Source organism: Pogona vitticeps, chromosome 5, assembly GCF_051106095.1.
Source record: "Pogona vitticeps strain Pit_001003342236 chromosome 5, PviZW2.1, whole genome shotgun sequence".
NCBI lineage: Eukaryota > Metazoa > Chordata > Lepidosauria > Squamata > Agamidae > Pogona > Pogona vitticeps.
In genome coordinates, this window is record NC_135787.1 from 119044518 (window position 1) to 119062523 (window position 18006).

At 42.3% G+C, this 18006-nt stretch overlaps 1 protein-coding gene across 3 annotated transcripts in view; it reads left to right on the forward strand.

Annotated features, from left to right (window-relative positions):
* Positions 1 to 18006, forward strand: part of SLC2A13 (solute carrier family 2 member 13) — a 191765-nt gene that overhangs the window by 37766 nt on the left and 135993 nt on the right. For all 3 annotated transcript variants that reach the window (XM_073000644.2, XM_020796984.3, XM_078394382.1), the window contains exon 3: positions 10048 to 10256. In XM_073000644.2, the coding sequence (XP_072856745.2) occupies positions 10048 to 10256 (209 nt within the window). The remainder of the gene's footprint in view (positions 1 to 10047; positions 10257 to 18006) is intronic.

Here is an 18006-nt window from a genome sequence, read left to right on the forward strand (position 1 = left end):
ATGGTATGCTGAGGGGGCATGGTAATCTTTTTTAAACCTCTGATTCTTCCTTTAGATATTTTGAAAAATGGAGTTTGGTAATTTTTTCAGAAATGAACTAATGTAAGGTTTTAAAACATTTGCACTGGACAAGTGCAACAAGTACCATCTGTTCCTAGCATGGAAATGTTCAACCTCCCTGCCACAAAAGTTTTAAAGAAGCAAAAAAGTTTTTTTAAAAAAAAGAAAAAAGAAAAACAACAGAGCAGAAAAAAAGCAGTGTAAACCTTAATTCTGCATGGTTGAATACAAAGGGACTGGAGTCACATTTAAAGCATGGAAGGGTCTGGACCTTTTGGTTTCACTTACATTTGGATTTTTAAAATCTGAAGTTCTTTCCATTGCATTGTTGTTGTTGTTGTTGTTGTTTAGTCGTGTCCGACTCTTTGTGACCCCATGGACCAGAGCACGCCAGGCCCTCCTATCTTCTACTGCCTCCTGGAGTTGGGTCAAATTCATGTTGGTCGCTTCGATGACCCTGTCCAACCATCTCATCCTCTGTCGTCCCCTTCTCCTCTTACCTTCACACTTTCCTAACATCAGTGTCTTTTCCAGGGAGTCTTCTCTTCTCTTGAGATGGCCCAAGTATTGGAGCCTCACCTTCAGGATCTGTCCTTCCAGTGAGCAATCAGGGTTGATTTCCTTCAGAATAAATAGGTTTGTTCTCCTTGCAGTTCAGGTGATTCTCAAGAGCCTCCTCCAGCACCACAATTCAAAAGCATCAATTCTTCAGCGGTCAGCTTTCTTTATGGTCCAGCTCTCGCTTCCATACATCACTACGGGAAAAAACATAGCTTTGACTATGCAGACTTTTGTTGGCAAGGTGATGTCTCTGCTTTTTAAGATGCTGTTGAGGTTTGTCATCGCTTTCCTCCCAAGAAGCAGGTGTTTTTTAATTTCGTGGCTGCTATCTCCATCTGCAGTGATCATGGAGCCCAAGAAAGTAAAATCTGTCACTGCCTCCATATCTTCCCCTTCTATTTCCCAGGAGCTGATGGGACCAGTGGTTATGATCTTAGTTTTTTTGATGCTGAACTTCAGACCATTTATGCCGTTCTCCTCTTTCACCCTCATTAAGAAGTTCTTAAATTCCTCCTCACTTTCTGCCATCAGAGTGGTATCATCTGCATATCTGAGGTTGTTGATATTTCTTCCAGCAATCTTAATTCCGGTTTGGGATTCCTCCAGTCCAGCCTTCCACATGATGTATTCTGCATATAAGTTAAATAAGCAGGTGGACAATATACAGCCTTGTCGTACTCCTTTCCCAATTTTGAACCAGTCTGTTGTTCCATATCCAGTTCTAACTGTTGCTTCCTGTCCCATGTATAGGTTTCTCAGGAGGTAGATAAGGTGATCAGGCACTCCCATTGTTACATACAGCACTGATGTTACCTGTCTGTCATGGGTTTGGAGGGAAAGTTCCATCCTATGGGGAGTGGAAGGCGGGACATCAGGAGGAGGGGCTGTACTGTATAAATATGTGATGCGTGTGTGGTGAGGGAGACACTAAGGGAGATGCTGAGAGACACTGGGATGTGACGAAGCAGCAGCTGGGAAGAAGGAGCTGTTGTGGGAGTCTGTGTGTCAGACAGGGTACTTCTGTGTGTCAGAGTACCAACCTGATAGGTTCAGGTGTCTGTTGGTTAGCCAGAACTGATAGGTTCAGGGTCTGTGCTTTAAGTTAAGGGTTCTGGGTGAACCAAACTGTATGCTTGTATGAGTGAAACTAAGCCACGTTACTTTATCCTATTCACCTGATTGTTTATTTACCCTGTGTGTGTATTTAAATAAACCTTATTCTTTTTATTGTTTAAAAATCCATCCCTGGTCTGTGTGACTTCTTATAGGGAATGGTTGGTGGCAGCTTAGTGTAACGTGTGGCAGATCCCAGTAGGTCTGGGTTTGTCACATTGATTGGTGTCCAGCGTGTGGGATACGACTGGTCCAGTTGTCCAGTGGTCCAGCAAAGCCTTGGCAAGTGTGCCCAGAGCAAGGGGGGTCTAGTCAGGGACAGTCTGAGGCGCGTAGGTAATCTTCTAGGTGTACCTCACGGGGAGGTGCACTAGTGGAAGAACGTGCCAACTGGGGAGACTTAGATTAAGGTGCTCTGAGGCAGCCTAGTTTTGGCGGGAAAAAGCTGAGGCAAAACTGCGTAGTAACAGTGATCTAGCTTGCCAGCTGAGAGGCCCAGCAGAGGGGGGTAGGCTCTGACTCGATACTGTTGCAATTTAAGTGCTGAAGAACAGCAGCAATCTCTAGGGAAAGCTGGTTCTGAGGCAAGAAGGAAAAAAGTGGTCGTTTTATTTTGAGGCTTGACTTTTAAAGCAGCCTGTTCTGAGGGGGGATTATGCCCTTGACTCGAAGCCAGATGGCCGAAATGAGTGAAGTGAAAGACCCCCAGATTGACCAAGGTTCTGAGGATGAATTTGGCTCAGTGCAGGGTGACAGCACAGGAGAGCAGAACCCAGAACTTAGAAAATTGCTCATAGCCCAACAGCATGAACTGAGGATGAGGCAATTTGAAATGGAGGAAAGGGAAAGAGAAGAAAGGGAGAGAGAGAAACAAAGGCAATTTGAATTAGAGAGAGAGAGGATGGAGAGGGAGGAAAGATTGGAGAGAGAGAAAATTGCTCTGGAAAAAGAAAGGATGGCGTATGAGTTAAGAAAATTGGAAATGATGAACAAGAACAATAATAACAATAGGGATTCTGAGGGAGGCCAATTGTCTAAGGCTGACCTGAAGAAATTCCCTGTGTACCACAAGGGAGATTGTCCTGAGGTGTTCTTTTCCTTAGTGGAAAGAGCGTTTGTGGACTTCTCAGTGAGGGAAACTGAGAAGATGACCATCATGCGATCTTTAATCAGTGGTAGCCTGGCTGAGGTTTATGCCGAGATGCCTGAGGAACTGATGAAAGATTTTGCAGAGTTTAAAAAACTGGTGTTTGCCAGACATGGGATAAATGCAGAGCAGCTGAGACAAAGATTCAGGTCCCTCACCAAGAAGCCAGAGCAGACTTTTACCCAAGTGGGGGCCCAATTGGTGAGGCTGCTTGAGAAATGGCTATCTCAGGAGGGGACAGAGACCTATGAGCAGCTTAAAGACTTGATAGCACTGGAACAGTTCTATTCAGTCCTGCAGGGGGAATTGAAATTCCAGGTGAGGGAGAGGAAACCGAAATCTGTGGCAGCAGCCGCAGAGATCGCAGATTTTATTTCCCAAATAAGAAAGCCCTTGGGTGAGGGGAAATCTGTAGGTAAACCCAAAGAAACCTACAGCAAGTACTCTCAGGGACCAGGGAAAAGCCAGCAAGGGGGAGGGGCCCATGGTGAAGGGAAGCCCTCAGACATGAAACTAAGACCTCAGATTTTGGAGGGAAAACCAAAACAAGATGAGAGAGAATCAAAATACACCAGAAAATGTTATTTCTGTCAGGGAAAGGGTCATCTAATCTCAGAGTGTGAGAAATTAAAGCAGCTAAAAGGAATGGTGCCTCAGAATTCTAGTGGGACCAAGCCAAAAGCTGTGTTCTGTGTCCAGAAAGAGCAAGGCTCAGTGTCACTGAGGGAGCCTGTTGCTATGGCTACTCAGTCTGGAACAGCTACCTCTGCTGATCAGGCTGAGGAAAATGGTCCTCTTATAGAGGTAAAGCGCTGCTTGCTGGTGAAAACAGATTCCCAGTTGTTTGAGACAGCCGGGGTGGACGTAGGAATACTTGACCGTCAGTATAGGGGGCTGCGGGACACTTGTTCCCAGGTAACCTTGTGCCATCCAGATATTATTCCTCGGGAGTTTATAATCCCAAATGAGAGCATGAAGGTGGCAGGGATTGAGGGGCAGGTAATCTCTCTGCCAGTAGCAGAGGTACCTGTCAACTTTCAAGGCTGGAGGGGGGTTTGGAGGCTAGCGATTTCATCGACTCTGCCAGCAGCCGTGCTCGTGGGAAATGACCTGGCTGAACATGTGAAACGGGTGCTAGTGATTACACGCTCACAAGCCACCACGGGGACAGTTCAGGGGGGTAATGATGAGCCAGAGACGGAAGCAGAGGGGAGTTCAGAAGCTGTGGTGGAAACCTTAACCACAGACAGCAGATTTGGACAGGAGCAAAAGGCAGACGCCACTCTCCAAAAGTGTTTTGAACAGGTGACTGACGCCCAGCTAACACCTGAAACCCCAGTGAGATTTCTGGAGAAAAAGGGGATTTTATATAGAGAGACCCTGAGGAATATCTCAAAAGGGGGAGATGGGATCAGAAGTCAGCTAGTGGTACCTGAAAAGTATCGCCCCATGATCTTACAAAGGGGGCACTCTGACATGTTTGCTGCACACTTAGGGGTGAACAAAACACAGCAGAGGATCACACAGAATTTCTACTGGCCTGACATAGGGAAGCAGATCAGGGAGTTCTGTAAACAATGTGATGTGTGTCAAAGGCAGGGGAATAACCGCGACAGGACCAAAGCAAAGTTGTGCCCTTTGCCTGTGATTGACACTCCGTTCAAATGCATAGGGGTGGATATTGTGGGACCTTTGCCCAAGGCCACAAAGAGGGGGAACAGGTTCATTCTAACAATTGTGGACCATGCCACAAGGTATCCTGAAGCCATACCCTTGACTAACATTGAAACTAACACAGTGGCCGATGCTTTGGTGGGGTATATGTCCAGGATGGGATTTGCCTCAGAGATAATCACAGATTTGGGCGCATCGTTCACATCAAAGCTCATGAAACGCTTATGGCAAATCTGTGGAATAAAGCACAAGGAAACCACTGCCTATCATCCTGAAAGTAATGGGTTAACTGAGAAGTTCAATGGGACTCTAATGCGCATGATTAGGGCTTACTTGGCAGAGAATCCAAACAATTGGGACCAGAAGCTGCAATCCCTTTTGTTTGCTTATCGATCAGTGCCACAAGCCAGTACCGGGTTTAGTCCATTTGAACTTTTATTTGGGAGAAGGGTGAAAGGGCCCCTTGATTTGATCAAACAAAATTGGGAGCAGATCACCCAGGATGACCCACAAGACGTTGTGACTTACATAGACACCTTGATGAATGACCTAAGGAGAAATCTAGAGCTGGCAGCAGAAAACCTGCAAGCTCAGAAGGTCAGACAGAAAACATGGTATGACCACAAAGCTAGAGAGAGACACTTTGACCCAGGGGAGGAAGTGCTTTGGCTTAGGCCCTGCAGAGAGAACAAACTGCAGCTCAAATGGGCAGGACCATATAGGGTCATTTCCAAGATGTCAGACCTGAACTACCTAATAGAGCAGGAGGAGAACCAAGCAAGGAGGGTGGTTCATGTGAATGCCCTAAAACCCTACTACAGAGGGGAACAGAGGGTTCTATTTGCTATAAAAGCAGCTGAGAGTGAGGAAGCTGAATTACCCTTCTGGGAGGGTAGAGGGGAAGTAAAATACAACCCAGAGGAGGTAAAGATCAGTCCTGCACTCACCCAAGACCAGCAGCAAGAACTAAAAACGCTGCTTAGTAAATATCAACAGGTGTTTTCCAACAAGCCGGGGATAGTGAAGGGAGTGATGCATCGGATCCACACAGGAGATGCACCCCCGCAGGCAGTATCCCCATACCGAGTAACGGGACCCTATAGGGACAAGGTGCGGAAGGAGCTGGACGAGATGCTGAGGGAGAACATAATCGTCCCCTCTTCTAGTCCTTGGTCCTCTCCGATAGTCCTTGTGGACAAGCCTGATGGGAGCATTAGGTTTTGTGTCGATTACAGGAAATTAAACCGTGTAACCACTCCTGATGCCTACCCAATGCCCAGGCTAGACAACCTGATTGAAACCATAGGGGGTTGTCGGTTCATCTCATCATTGGACCTGGTAAAGGGATATTGGCAATTAAGAATTGATCCCAGGGATCAAGAAAAGACTGCCTTTTGCAGCCCTTTTGGTCTCTATGAGTTTCGAGTCCTGAGCTTTGGTCTCAGAAATGCACCAGCCACATTCCAAAGGCTGATGGACCAGACCTTGGCAGGGCTCAGTGACTTTACAGTGGCCTACATTGACGACATAGGGATCTTCAGTAATACCTGGGAAGATCACCTGATACACCTGGAGTTAGTGCTGCAGAGGTTAAGTGCAGCAGGGCTAACAGTAAAGGCCAGCAAGTGTCAGCTGGGTAGCCCAGAAATAAAATACTTGGGTCACATGGTAGGGGGAGGAGTGATAAAACCCCTGGAGGCCAAAATAGAAGCTGTTCGTGATTGGCCCAGACCCAGCACCAAGAAAAAAGTCAAATCATTTCTTGGGTTGGTGGGCTACTACAGAAAGTTCATCCCGAGGTTTAGCGAGATTGCGGCTCCGCTGACCGATCTGACGAGGAAGAAGGCTGATGACCGCATCCCGTGGACCAGCGACTGTGAGGCGGCGTTCCAGAGGTTGAAGGAGGCGTTAATCAACTATCCAGTCCTGCGGGCTCCAGACTTCGACCGGGAGTTCATCATCTACACCGATGCGTCTAACAGCGGGGTAGGAGCAGTTCTGTGCCAGGAGGATGAGAATGGTGACCAGCATCCAGTGTCCTACCTGAGTAGGAAACTTCAAAAAGGTGAGAGACATTTGGCAACCGTGGAGAAGGAGTGTTTGGCCATAGTCTACGCGATCCAGAAGGCCAAGCCTTACATCTGGGGAAGACATTTTGTTCTGTGTACTGACCATTCACCATTGCAATGGTTAAAGACAATGAAAACCCACAATAGCAAACTTATGAGGTGGGCTTTAAACCTACAGGACTATGACTTTGAAGTGAAGGTGGTCAGAGGGTCAGTGAACTGTGTTGCTGACGCCTTATCAAGAAGACCTGAAGATTGAAGACGGCGAAAGAACATGGACTATATGTGTATATAATGATGACAAAAGGTTAAATGTACCTGTTTTTTGGATTTGGTTTGTATGAATAAAGGTAAATTGATGTAATGTATATGGTAAATGTTTAAATGACTATTTGCTATGGTTTAACTTAGAATGTAAGTATGAGTAAGTATAATATGGTATGTATAACTGTTGTTGTGTATTTTATCAAGGTTGTTTTTTGGTGAAAAGCACGTTAGCTTTCCCCCTACAAAACAACTTATAAAGAGGGGAGGTGTTACATACAGCACTGATGTTACCTGTCTGTCATGGGTTTGGAGGGAAAGTTCCATCCTATGGGGAGTGGAAGGCGGGACATCAGGAGGAGGGGCTGTACTGTATAAATATGTGATGCGTGTGTGGTGAGGGAGACACTAAGGGAGATGCTGAGAGACACTGGGATGTGACGAAGCAGCAGCTGGGAAGAAGGAGCTGTTGTGGGAGTCTGTGTGTCAGACAGGGTACTTCTGTGTGTCAGAGTACCAACCTGATAGGTTCAGGTGTCTGTTGGTTAGCCAGAACTGATAGGTTCAGGGTCTGTGCTTTAAGTTAAGGGTTCTGGGTGAACCAAACTGTATGCTTGTATGAGTGAAACTAAGCCACGTTACTTTATCCTATTCACCTGATTGTTTATTTACCCTGTGTGTGTATTTAAATAAACCTTATTCTTTTTATTGTTTAAAAATCCATCCCTGGTCTGTGTGACTTCTTATAGGGAATGGTTGGTGGCAGCTTAGTGTAACGTGTGGCAGATCCCAGTAGGTCTGGGTTTGTCACACCCATTTCTTTAAGGACTTGCCTTTCTATAGAGGAATACAATTCTACATTGTGATAAATAACTCTTTAAAATGACCTGAAGCTCCCAAGGCTGCAATTCTGTGCACACCTATCTAAGATCAAGTGCTGTTCAAGAAAGTCCTGTCTTCTGCAGAAACATACATGGAACAGGGCTGCAAGAGAAGGGTTGAAATATCTGCCTGCCACAGTAATGGACAGTGCCTGGCAGGGGTTGTGGTTCTTCTGGATTCCAGGTCTCAAGGATGACAAGGTTCACGGGGAAGCATTTGCATCTTGTTTTCCTAGAACCTGGTCTTTGCTGAAGGAAAAGGGTGCTCTCCTTTCCTTCCCAGTTGCTCCCAGAACAGCCTTTTCATACATGGCAGATGAGGATTGTCAGAGTGCTCTGGGGGCTGCCCAGGGGAAGTGAGCTGTCTCCTTTCCTTGAGTCTTGTGTGAATGCCCTTTTTTGGTTCCATCTCTGCAAGGGAGGAGGAGGGAAAGAAAGAGCTTGGGCAAAGAGAGCAACAAAGGAGATAGAGCCAGGAATGGAGAAATGGTTTGTTCTCCTTGCCCCGTCCCTTTGCCACAGTAGAGTCAGTGTGACTGAAGGACATGACACCTTTTCTGGTAAGCCCCCGCAGCCACTCCTGTGACGGGCTGGCCACCCGCCCAGCTAGGAGCCAGAAGGAGGAAGCAGGCCTTGACACCCCGCTGGCGCTCCAGGGCCACCACCTTGGCAGCGTACTCGGCGAAAAGGGTGCGGAAGCCCTCATCCCGGAAGGCCTGGCTCAGGTGCACTGCCTGTCAACTCGAGGTCCTCCAGGATCATATGGGCCGCCATGGCAAAGCTGCCTCCCCTCCGCTCAAGGCCGGGCTCGCCCAAGAGGTAGGTGTGTCATGCACATGCACGAGGGGCGTGTCATGCTTGCATGCAATCTTGACACGCCCCTCTGCAAGCACAACACACCCACCTGGGAGCATGACACGCCCACCCATGAGGTCGGGGGTGCGTCCGCCCCCCCAACCGGTCCGCACACAGACTTCACACGCCCCAACCGGTCCCCAGTCCGAAAAAGGTTGGGGACCACTTACTTACAATGACAATAAATTATATTATATGACCATGACAAGGGGACAGACACAAGGTCTGTCACCATCAGATCATTTAAATATAATTAAATACAATTGAAGTTATTCTGTTTTCCTAATAACTGTTTTAGTAATGTAAAAACATTTTCAGTTTGGATGTACTATCTACACTAAAACAATTATATTGTTATAGGATGCATCTTTAAGTGCTTAGAAGTTTCTTTTGATTCTTTCATGCTCATTTAGTTGTCACCATTTAGGGTTATTAGTGAAGATGAATGGTTTGTATGATAACGATAATATGGATTGTACATTGGTAACCAGAGTATGTGACCAAATGAACAGGAAAATAGCTTTCTAACTAACTGTCTTTGATTTTTAGAGGGGAAAAGCATCTATTTTCATTGATAATACTGAGTTTTTTATGTCTTTCTTATGGTTAAATATCTCATATACAGCAAATGCTGCTATAAAGCATATAAAAATAATTAAATATGTCTACCTCATGTGGAAATGTTCCAGTAACTGGAGAGATTCTAGATCACTTTTAGGAGTAGATACTTTCTACAGGGAATCATTAAGACAGTCTGGTTGCTTCACTGATTCTGTAAAGAAACTTTTAAAAACTAAAGTAAAGAAATTGTCTGATCAGTGTCTGAATTATAGATGAGTAGGTTAGCTCAGTTCCTATAGTGTTTTTATAAGGTTATAGTACAGGCATACATCATTTGACAAAAATTGGGGGACCAGGAAGCTTGGATTCCATCAACCCTTTGCTGTTCTGCCATAAATCAAGCAAAAGAAAGGGTTCCCTATTGTTGCTTCTGCTTATGGGTAGTGCGACAATAAAATCTTAGGCTAATTGGACACACTGACCATTTGTGTCCAGTGTGCTAAGACATGAATTTTTTCTAATTTTCTAAACTCAACCTGGATCCTGTGTATTTATTAGTTAGAATGAATATAGGGACAACTTTATCTTATAAAAGAAATGACTTTGCAGATAACATAATGTTAAAATGATGTCTGCAGGGAACATGTGAAAATGTATTCAAAATTTCTTGGAATTGTTTGAAACAGAAATCTTGGAATATGAATGCTGCTTCATGAGTCTGTGTATTTACTTAAAAAATTAAAAAATTACTCAGTGCGGTCAGAAAAGTGGCTAAGGCAATAAACCCTTGCTGTATTTTATGAAAAGTATTTCAATATATTTGCATTGAAGAAATTTCTGTTCCTCTTTTTCTTTCCCCCAGGTATATGCTGGGCCTCTCAGCAGCTCCAGCGGTAATACAGTTTTTTGGCTTCCTCTTTCTTCCTGAAAGTCCCCGCTGGCTTATTCAGAAAGGGCAGACTCAGAAGGCACGAAGAATTCTGTCTCGGATGCGAGGAAATCAAGCAATAGATGAAGAGTATGATAGCATTAAGAATAATATAGAAGAAGAAGAAAAAGAGGTTGGCGCAGGTAGCCTGAATGTCTGTTGCTTTATTTGCATCTTTTGCTTGTATAAAATAAGCCCTGGTATGATTTTTCAGGATGCTCATAATATAAGCCCTACCCAAAAATAAGCCCCAGTTAAGCGAAACCCCGCCCTCTACCATTGTGCAGCAACCAGAAGAAGATGACATGACTGTATTTGAATAAATGTAGGTTGTTGTACATGAAAAAAAATTAAACATTCCCTGAAAATGCATTTTTGGAGCAAAAATTAATATAAGGCCCTGTCTTATTTTTGGGAAAACGCGGTAACAGCCCATAGGGATTAATTAGTAAGAAAAATTTTAAATTTTTAGAGTTAACTTCATACAGTTTGACTGGTTAACATGGAAGTACTACTAAATATCAGTGCCTCATAAGCTTCACATAAAATAGCATTTTACAGTGATCAGGATTTCATTTCATGGGTGGAAATTTCAGCAGCAGATTGATGTTAATGAAGAAGTTGATGTATGTATTTTGTGTCACACACCAGTCCTGTGACTTAGCATATGACAGCAAATGAAAATACTGGCTTTTTAGCTAGTGGGGCCTCACTGCTGCCATTTGTGCTGTTGGACTTACGCTGATGTAATCCTTCAGTCAGATTCTCGCCATCATATTTTAGACATTTCTTTTTCATGGGCTGTGAGAATAGAAATTTATATATAAAGTTAAACATAAAATATTGTTGCATGTAGCATATAAATACATTAAATATAATTTGTATGCATCTATTTATGCATGTATGCATTTGCCTACATATGAAAACAAATCTGTGCAATAAAGTTGCACCAATATAAAGGAACAAAAAAATGCCTTTAAATGTTTTTCCCCTCTTTTTTTCATTAAAATGTCATTTCATTTGTGGTCTTCAACTTTATTTTTTAAAAGCATTTAGTAATGAAAAACAGTAACTACTTCCACTTGAACTGTGCCTGTAGAGAGATCGATGTCTTTTTTAAAAAATGATTCAGAAATAATCTTCCATCAACTGGTACTGTATATACAAATGAGTGGGTCTTGTATTGTAAAGAATGGATTACAAATGAAGCTTCAGTTAGAGCCTCTTTGCTTACTCCCTATATTAGAAAATAATATTTGGTCTGAATCTTGGACTCATCTGAATTCTGGAACCTGTCCATAACACCACCATTACCACCCCTGCATGAAGCACTTCAGTCCATTAACATACAATGTAACAAAGGGATTTCATTACAGATGCATCCCTCATCCCCTTGTAGTTCCATGTTCCTAACTAATGCTTTCCTGTATAGGATAGTTAGCAACTATCTTAAAGCAATGTACTTTTATGATACCTTGAAAATGAACAAATGTACAGTGATGCCTTGCAAGACAAAATTAATTTGCTCCGCAAGTCATGTTGTATTGCGAAAATTTCATCTTGTGAAGCGCAGTACTAACGGTTGTGCAATTTAAAACAAACCCAAAAAAGGGGGGGGAAATCGTCTTGCGAAACACGGCCACAGAAAAATTCTTCTTGCGAGTCACCAAAAATTTGCAAACTGCTTTCATCTTGCGAATTTTTCATTGTGTGAGGCATTCATCTTGCGAGGCATCACTGTATTATGGTGGAAGCTTCCATGGATGGGAACTTCTCAACATATGGGTGCAATGAGGTTATATGTCTTATTTCCCAAGTTTTACCAGGCTTGTCTAGAAAAATGGGCAATGTTTCTTTTTCTGAAAATGGCAAGTAGGGGTGGGTGAAGGAGTATAGAGGGCATGGTCAAAAATAGGAGGGGTGGCTTAAGTCTTCCCTCCAGATGTACACAATTGTACATGTGGTTCTCTCCTCTGGCACATACTGACCTTCTTTCTACTTAAGGGATCTGCATTAGGATCTTAAAATACCCCTTCATGTTCAAGTAGTATGCTTTTTCCCCTGCTAAGAGAGGAGGAATGACTGTTTCTCCTTAGCACCATGTCTCTTCCTTACATTTTGATTGCTTATTGTAGAGGATTGAGCCTTATGTTACTTAACAGTGGAAGCGTTATTTAATAAGTTTAAGTTTAGGAGCTAGTTAATCATCAGAAAACAACAGAGCTGTGCTTCTCTGGTACCGCTGCTGTCTTATTAAAGTAAGTCTGAATAAATACTTAAATAAAGTTAGAAACTAGTTAATGAATTGTGTTGAATGAAATATTGGTTAAACAGCTTCCAAAGAAGTAGCAATGTTGGTCTGTATCAATATACAGTGGTGCCTCGCTTAACGAGCGCACCGCATAATGACAAAATCGCATAGCGATCCGTTTTTTCGGATCGCTAATGCGATCGCTTAAAGTTTTTCTAATAGGGCAAAATTCGCTTTGCGAAGACCGGTAAGCGTTTCGCTTACCGATCTTCGCAAAACGAAGCCCGACGATCAGCTGTTCGGCGGCCAAAATGGCCGTCGGAAGCCCGGAAATGGCCCAAAATGGCCACGCGCAGCGTTTTCGCACCCTCGTTAAGCGAGGCGAGGGCGCGAAAATGGCTGCCGGCCATTAAGAAGCTTCGCTGAACGGTGAGTATTTGGCTCATTTGGAATGCATTAAACCATGTTTAATGTGTTCCAATGGAAATCCCTGCCCTGTTCAACGATGCTTCAGCATAGCGAAGGTTAATCCGGAACGGATTAACCTCGCTATGCGAGGCACCACTGTATTGCCAAAATAAAGAAGGAAGGAAGAAAACCATAGAGGACAAATTATTGTGGGGCTTTGAAGACCAAAAGTTTACTTTGATGTTGGTTTTTATGCATCAATATCCACTTCTTCAAATGCATCATTTCTTTTATCTGAATGAGTGGATTTTGATCAACAAAAACTCATACTGTAACAATCTGCTAGTATTTGCGAAGGCTTTCACGGCCGGGATCTAATGGTTGTTGTGGGTTTTTCGGGCTCTTTGGCCATGTTCTGAAGGTTGTTCTTCCTAATATTTCGCCAGTCTCTGTGGCCGGCATCTTCAGAGGACAGCATTCTGCTAGTCTTTGTGGTGACACAATATTATGTCCTTGCTTTTTTCTTTCCTTTAGCTTTATTTTGCTAATATATTGTTTAATGAATTACCTTGAAGAAATACATTTGATGTGTAACATCCTAACAGCCCAATGAGTTCTGGGCCAGCTGAACTGACCCCACTCTTTCTATATACTCTGGGCTTGCACTAGTCTGATTAGCTACATGTGTATCCATCAATGTGCTGCTGCTCAACCTTAACCTCTCCCCCTCATCATGGAATTTGATGGAAATGGCTTTCTTTGATCACAAAAGACAAACCATATATACCATATTTTTCGTTCCATAAGACGCACCTCTCCATAAGACGCACCAAATTTTTAGGAGAAGAAAACAGGAAAAAATACAGTGGTGCGTCGCACAACGATTGCTTCATACAACGATGAATTCACACAGCAATGGTTTTTTTTGAGGAATTTCCCCCATCGTTTAACAATGTTCTCTATGGGGGAATTTCACTTAACAATGTCCCTTTTTGCTCATTTAAAAGTGTCGTAAAATGTTTGAAACCTGTTTTAAATGCTTGGATTCCATAGTGCACCTTGTGAAACATGTGCAAACTTAATTTGGTTTTGTTCTGAGTCTTCATTAATTTTTGGTGATTTTTTTTATTTTCCCCATTTAAATCAATTGAATGGACAGTTCAGTGCATTTAAATAGGGAAAACAAAAAATCACCAAAAATTAACGAAGACTCAGAAGAACACCAAATTAAGTTTGCATAGGGTTCAGGAGGTGGGCTAACGATTGCAAGCATTTAAAACATGTTCCAAACATTCTAAGACACTTAAAAATGAGCGGCTTCAGTGCTTTTGAAGCTCTTCGGTTTTGTAGCAACCTTCACATGTTCTTAGTTTACATTGAGGGAGTGGACATCTGTAATATACAGTATTTGTATTTTAAAAAAAGACATTTAGCTAATCAGGCATTTTGGTCACGTACCTCTCTACTTCAATTACATCCCCCATGGAGTGTCTTCTGAGCACCTTCACAACTTTGCTCTGAATAATGATTTATCTGTTGTCATGAGCACTCTGGCGACTATGTTTTTTGCACTGTGCCTTACTCAGGCAGTATGTTGCAGTTAGAGCACTATTTATAAATTTCAAGTGCCAGGCATTCTTGAACTAGAACTTCCAAAAGCATTGACCATTGATTGCTGCTAGTTTCTGAAAGTTGTAGTTCAAGAACACCTGGTGCCCCAAGCGTGGGAACTGTTGAAAGTTAGAACAACCAGCTAGAATGTATTTTAAATCAGTTTGCTTCTATCAAACCATTTCTTTGGGGCTTTTTGGACATTACCAAACCCCAGTGCACAACTGTGGTTAAAAAAGCTCAATGCGTTAACTGTGGAAATCTAGTCTGGTACCAATAATGTGAATACTTTACAGTCTAAGCTGTAGATATATTTTACTTTTTAAATATTTGCTAGTCTATTTGTTTGTCCATCTCTTTTGGTTAATTATCATGGTTCAGATATGGGGGTGGGGGAGACACCCTCAATTCTTAATAGTGTCTGTTTTTGAAAAATGGGCCACATTTGCCAAACCAAGATTTCCTTTAGTGTCTAAAAACCAATATCAGGATAACAGTGTACTTGGCAGTTCCATATTGTTATGTAGCCTTCATAATATCAGAAACAATGTGAAAACTGTAGCACAGAACAGGCTTGCCATCTGCATTATTGTGGCAGTGAATTTCACATGGTGCCACCCAATATAGGTTACTGTTGGAAGACAGGTGCTCTTTATTTTGGCTGCTTGACTTCAGCAGTCATTTCCAGCAGTCATTTCCAGCAACAGTGAAGAACAAAATTGGATGTGACATTTCTGTTGAGTGTTTTGGGGTTATCATTACTTCAGATCATTAATCTAAAATCAAGCTTCCCTCATTGATTCTGAACATTTCTATTTGCTGCTATGATAATATAACTCTTCATATATTTTCATAGATAAGTGACATTTGTTTGTGTTTTTTAATACCCTTGAATTACAAAAGTTATGACTGCAATTTGGAGCAAGCAAATAGTAAGCTGTGGAGGAGAATAATGACCAAATGATACCGTCAGTTTGCAGTCTAAAAACCCAGTAATAAGCCAATGCTAACAACAGCATTCAATATGTAGTACAGACAGTGCTACTTTTAAGTATTGAATAGAAAGCAGTTTATTTAGATTATACAACTCTTTTTTTGCATTGTGAAGTTTGTCAGATATGATACCTTACAGGGGTCGTCATTTGTAGGTTGGTATTTTTGGACCCCAAGCTGAAAGGAATCAAGCATTATGCTGCTTGTTTTCCTTCAGCTGCTCTGCCAGTCTTAGTCACCAGAGAGCTCGTGCCCCCTGTATTGCTACAAATACTAAGTGACAACGTTAGGGTAGTATGTATGCCACAAAGTTTGGGCTATGGGAAATAGGGCTTAAAACAACAAGATCTTCCTATATACCCAGTGTATTTGTATATGCCCCACTTAGGCTAGTCTCACCCTACAGCTGACTATAGCCTGCCTATGCTGGCTGAATACAGTGCTATTAATATGGATTTCTTTTAGAGAACATTCTATTTTTCCTTTTATATCTATATCTGTATCCTGCTTTTGTAGCATTTATCTCCAAAGAATGTGCACCAGGTTCTTTGGCAGCCTCATGAAACCAAACTTTATTGTTTTCCCATAGTAGTTCAGAGGTTTAGAAAGAAGAGTAAGCTAAAAGAAATATATATATATTTTTTCAAAATCAGTAGCGCTGTCATTTTTGATACAGTTCTTTGTAAAATAAAGTATTTTCACTGTTCTCTGACTATGTTTTTCTATTCGTAAGAGGAGTCTTTGTTTACTGGGTCTCAGTGTACTATTTTGATTTCTAAATCTCAATCCTTGTATTGTAGTTAAAGCCTGATAATGTCTTCTTATTTGTTCGGATAAATTTTTCCAGTTATGCAGTATGAATCATCATGGAAAGTCAGGCAGTGTGGGAAAACTTTGATCATTTCCTCTCATCAGAGTAGTGTCAGACAGGTACCACAGGAGATTTGCAACTTATCCTTGTACTCTCGTTTTTGTTATACTGAGGGAAGAACTGGAGTTCATCTTCAGGTTTTATCAAGAGACAAACTTGCGGTTCAGAGGCAGAATACAAATAGATACCTGTCAGTTCCACTTCGGCATGTGCTTACCTGAGTGTTGTGAGTACAGCAAACTAAGGTGGATGTTTGAGAATCTTACATTTCAGTAGCTGATTCAGATAATATTGAGCACAGTTTTAGTGTGAACTGAAATGAAAGCATGTGAATTTTTACTTACTGGCCCAAATCCCCTTGTGTAAGCAAACAAATGGCAAACTCTGTAGGTTAAAGGAATCACTGTAGACATTATCAGTTGTACTCTGAGTCACAGTTCAGTATGTAATTGATAATACCTACAATTAGTTCTCCCCCCACCATCATTTTTAATAGAATTTTTTTCCAAGCACAAACAATAAATTATGCAAATCTTACCTGTAACAGTTCATCATATGTATTCATGGTTCATTTAAGAAAGGACATATTTCGAAAAATCTGCATGAGAGATTGGAGGGGGCCAATAGCTCATCTTGGATTTTGTGTATTCTAGAAAGGAAAACCAAGTTTGTAGAAACTCAGTTACTTGCTTCCCTCTATTTGTGTACCTAATATAGATAGTAAGATTGTCCATTGATACTTGGTGCCTGACCTTAGATTCCCAACTGAGCATAATTTTCATGTTTTTGTTTCCAGTGGCAATGTCTTGTTTTCAACTCAGCCAGTGGGCAAATCGCCTGTACTACATGGATTACCTCTGAATGGGAATAATGTATCTGATACCATATCACTGATGATCCCTTCAATTGCTCCCTCAATGTAGCTCCTGATACGGAGTTTACCCCCACAAATAGAGTGATTTCTTCACTTGGAACAATTATCTTCAAAATGTTATGCTATTTGTGCTAGTCTCTTATTTCTTGATGAACACCAAGAATGGAGAAATAGTCAGAGTAGTGAACAGTGCTCCTAAATGTTTTCTCTCTTGTCGTAGAGACAAACTAGATCCTTGGTTTACTAGGTTGCTGATGGTGCTGAAATGACTGAGATGGAGACTGAACACAGGCTAAAGCTCATTGGAAAGTCTACTCCATAACAGAGGCTTCAAGAACAGAAGAGATTGTTCTGCTCCGTCACTATTGCGTCTGCACAGAGCTGATTCACGTGGTCAAAGGCCTGCTATACATTGGCCCACAATAAAAGGATGCTGACTAGAGATGGGAATATTTGTATACAAATGTGAATATCCATGCACAGCTGGACTTAATGAGGGTTCAGCCCTTAGGGCCAGACCATCCACTCATGTGTCTGGCATTGCTGGCAACCTCACTCATCCTCCCAATCTCTCCTGAAGCGCCATTCTCTTCTCGCTCATCTAGCCACTCCAGGCAGGGGGAAGGGAGAACGCGTCTCCCTGCATGGCTCCTGAGTGGCCAGACGAGCAGGAAGAGAGTGGTGCTCCGGGAGTGATTGGAAGGATGAGCAAGACCGCTGCCATTTCCTAATCTATTGTAAGAAAGGTAAAATTTAAAAAAGTTAAGTAGATGAATGAATAAAATAAAAATGTCTGATCTTTTTAAACTGTACTGTTCTAGAGTTCAGGATCTATATAATTTGATGTCTCATATTTAAAATAAGCAAACCACCCATGGGATAGAA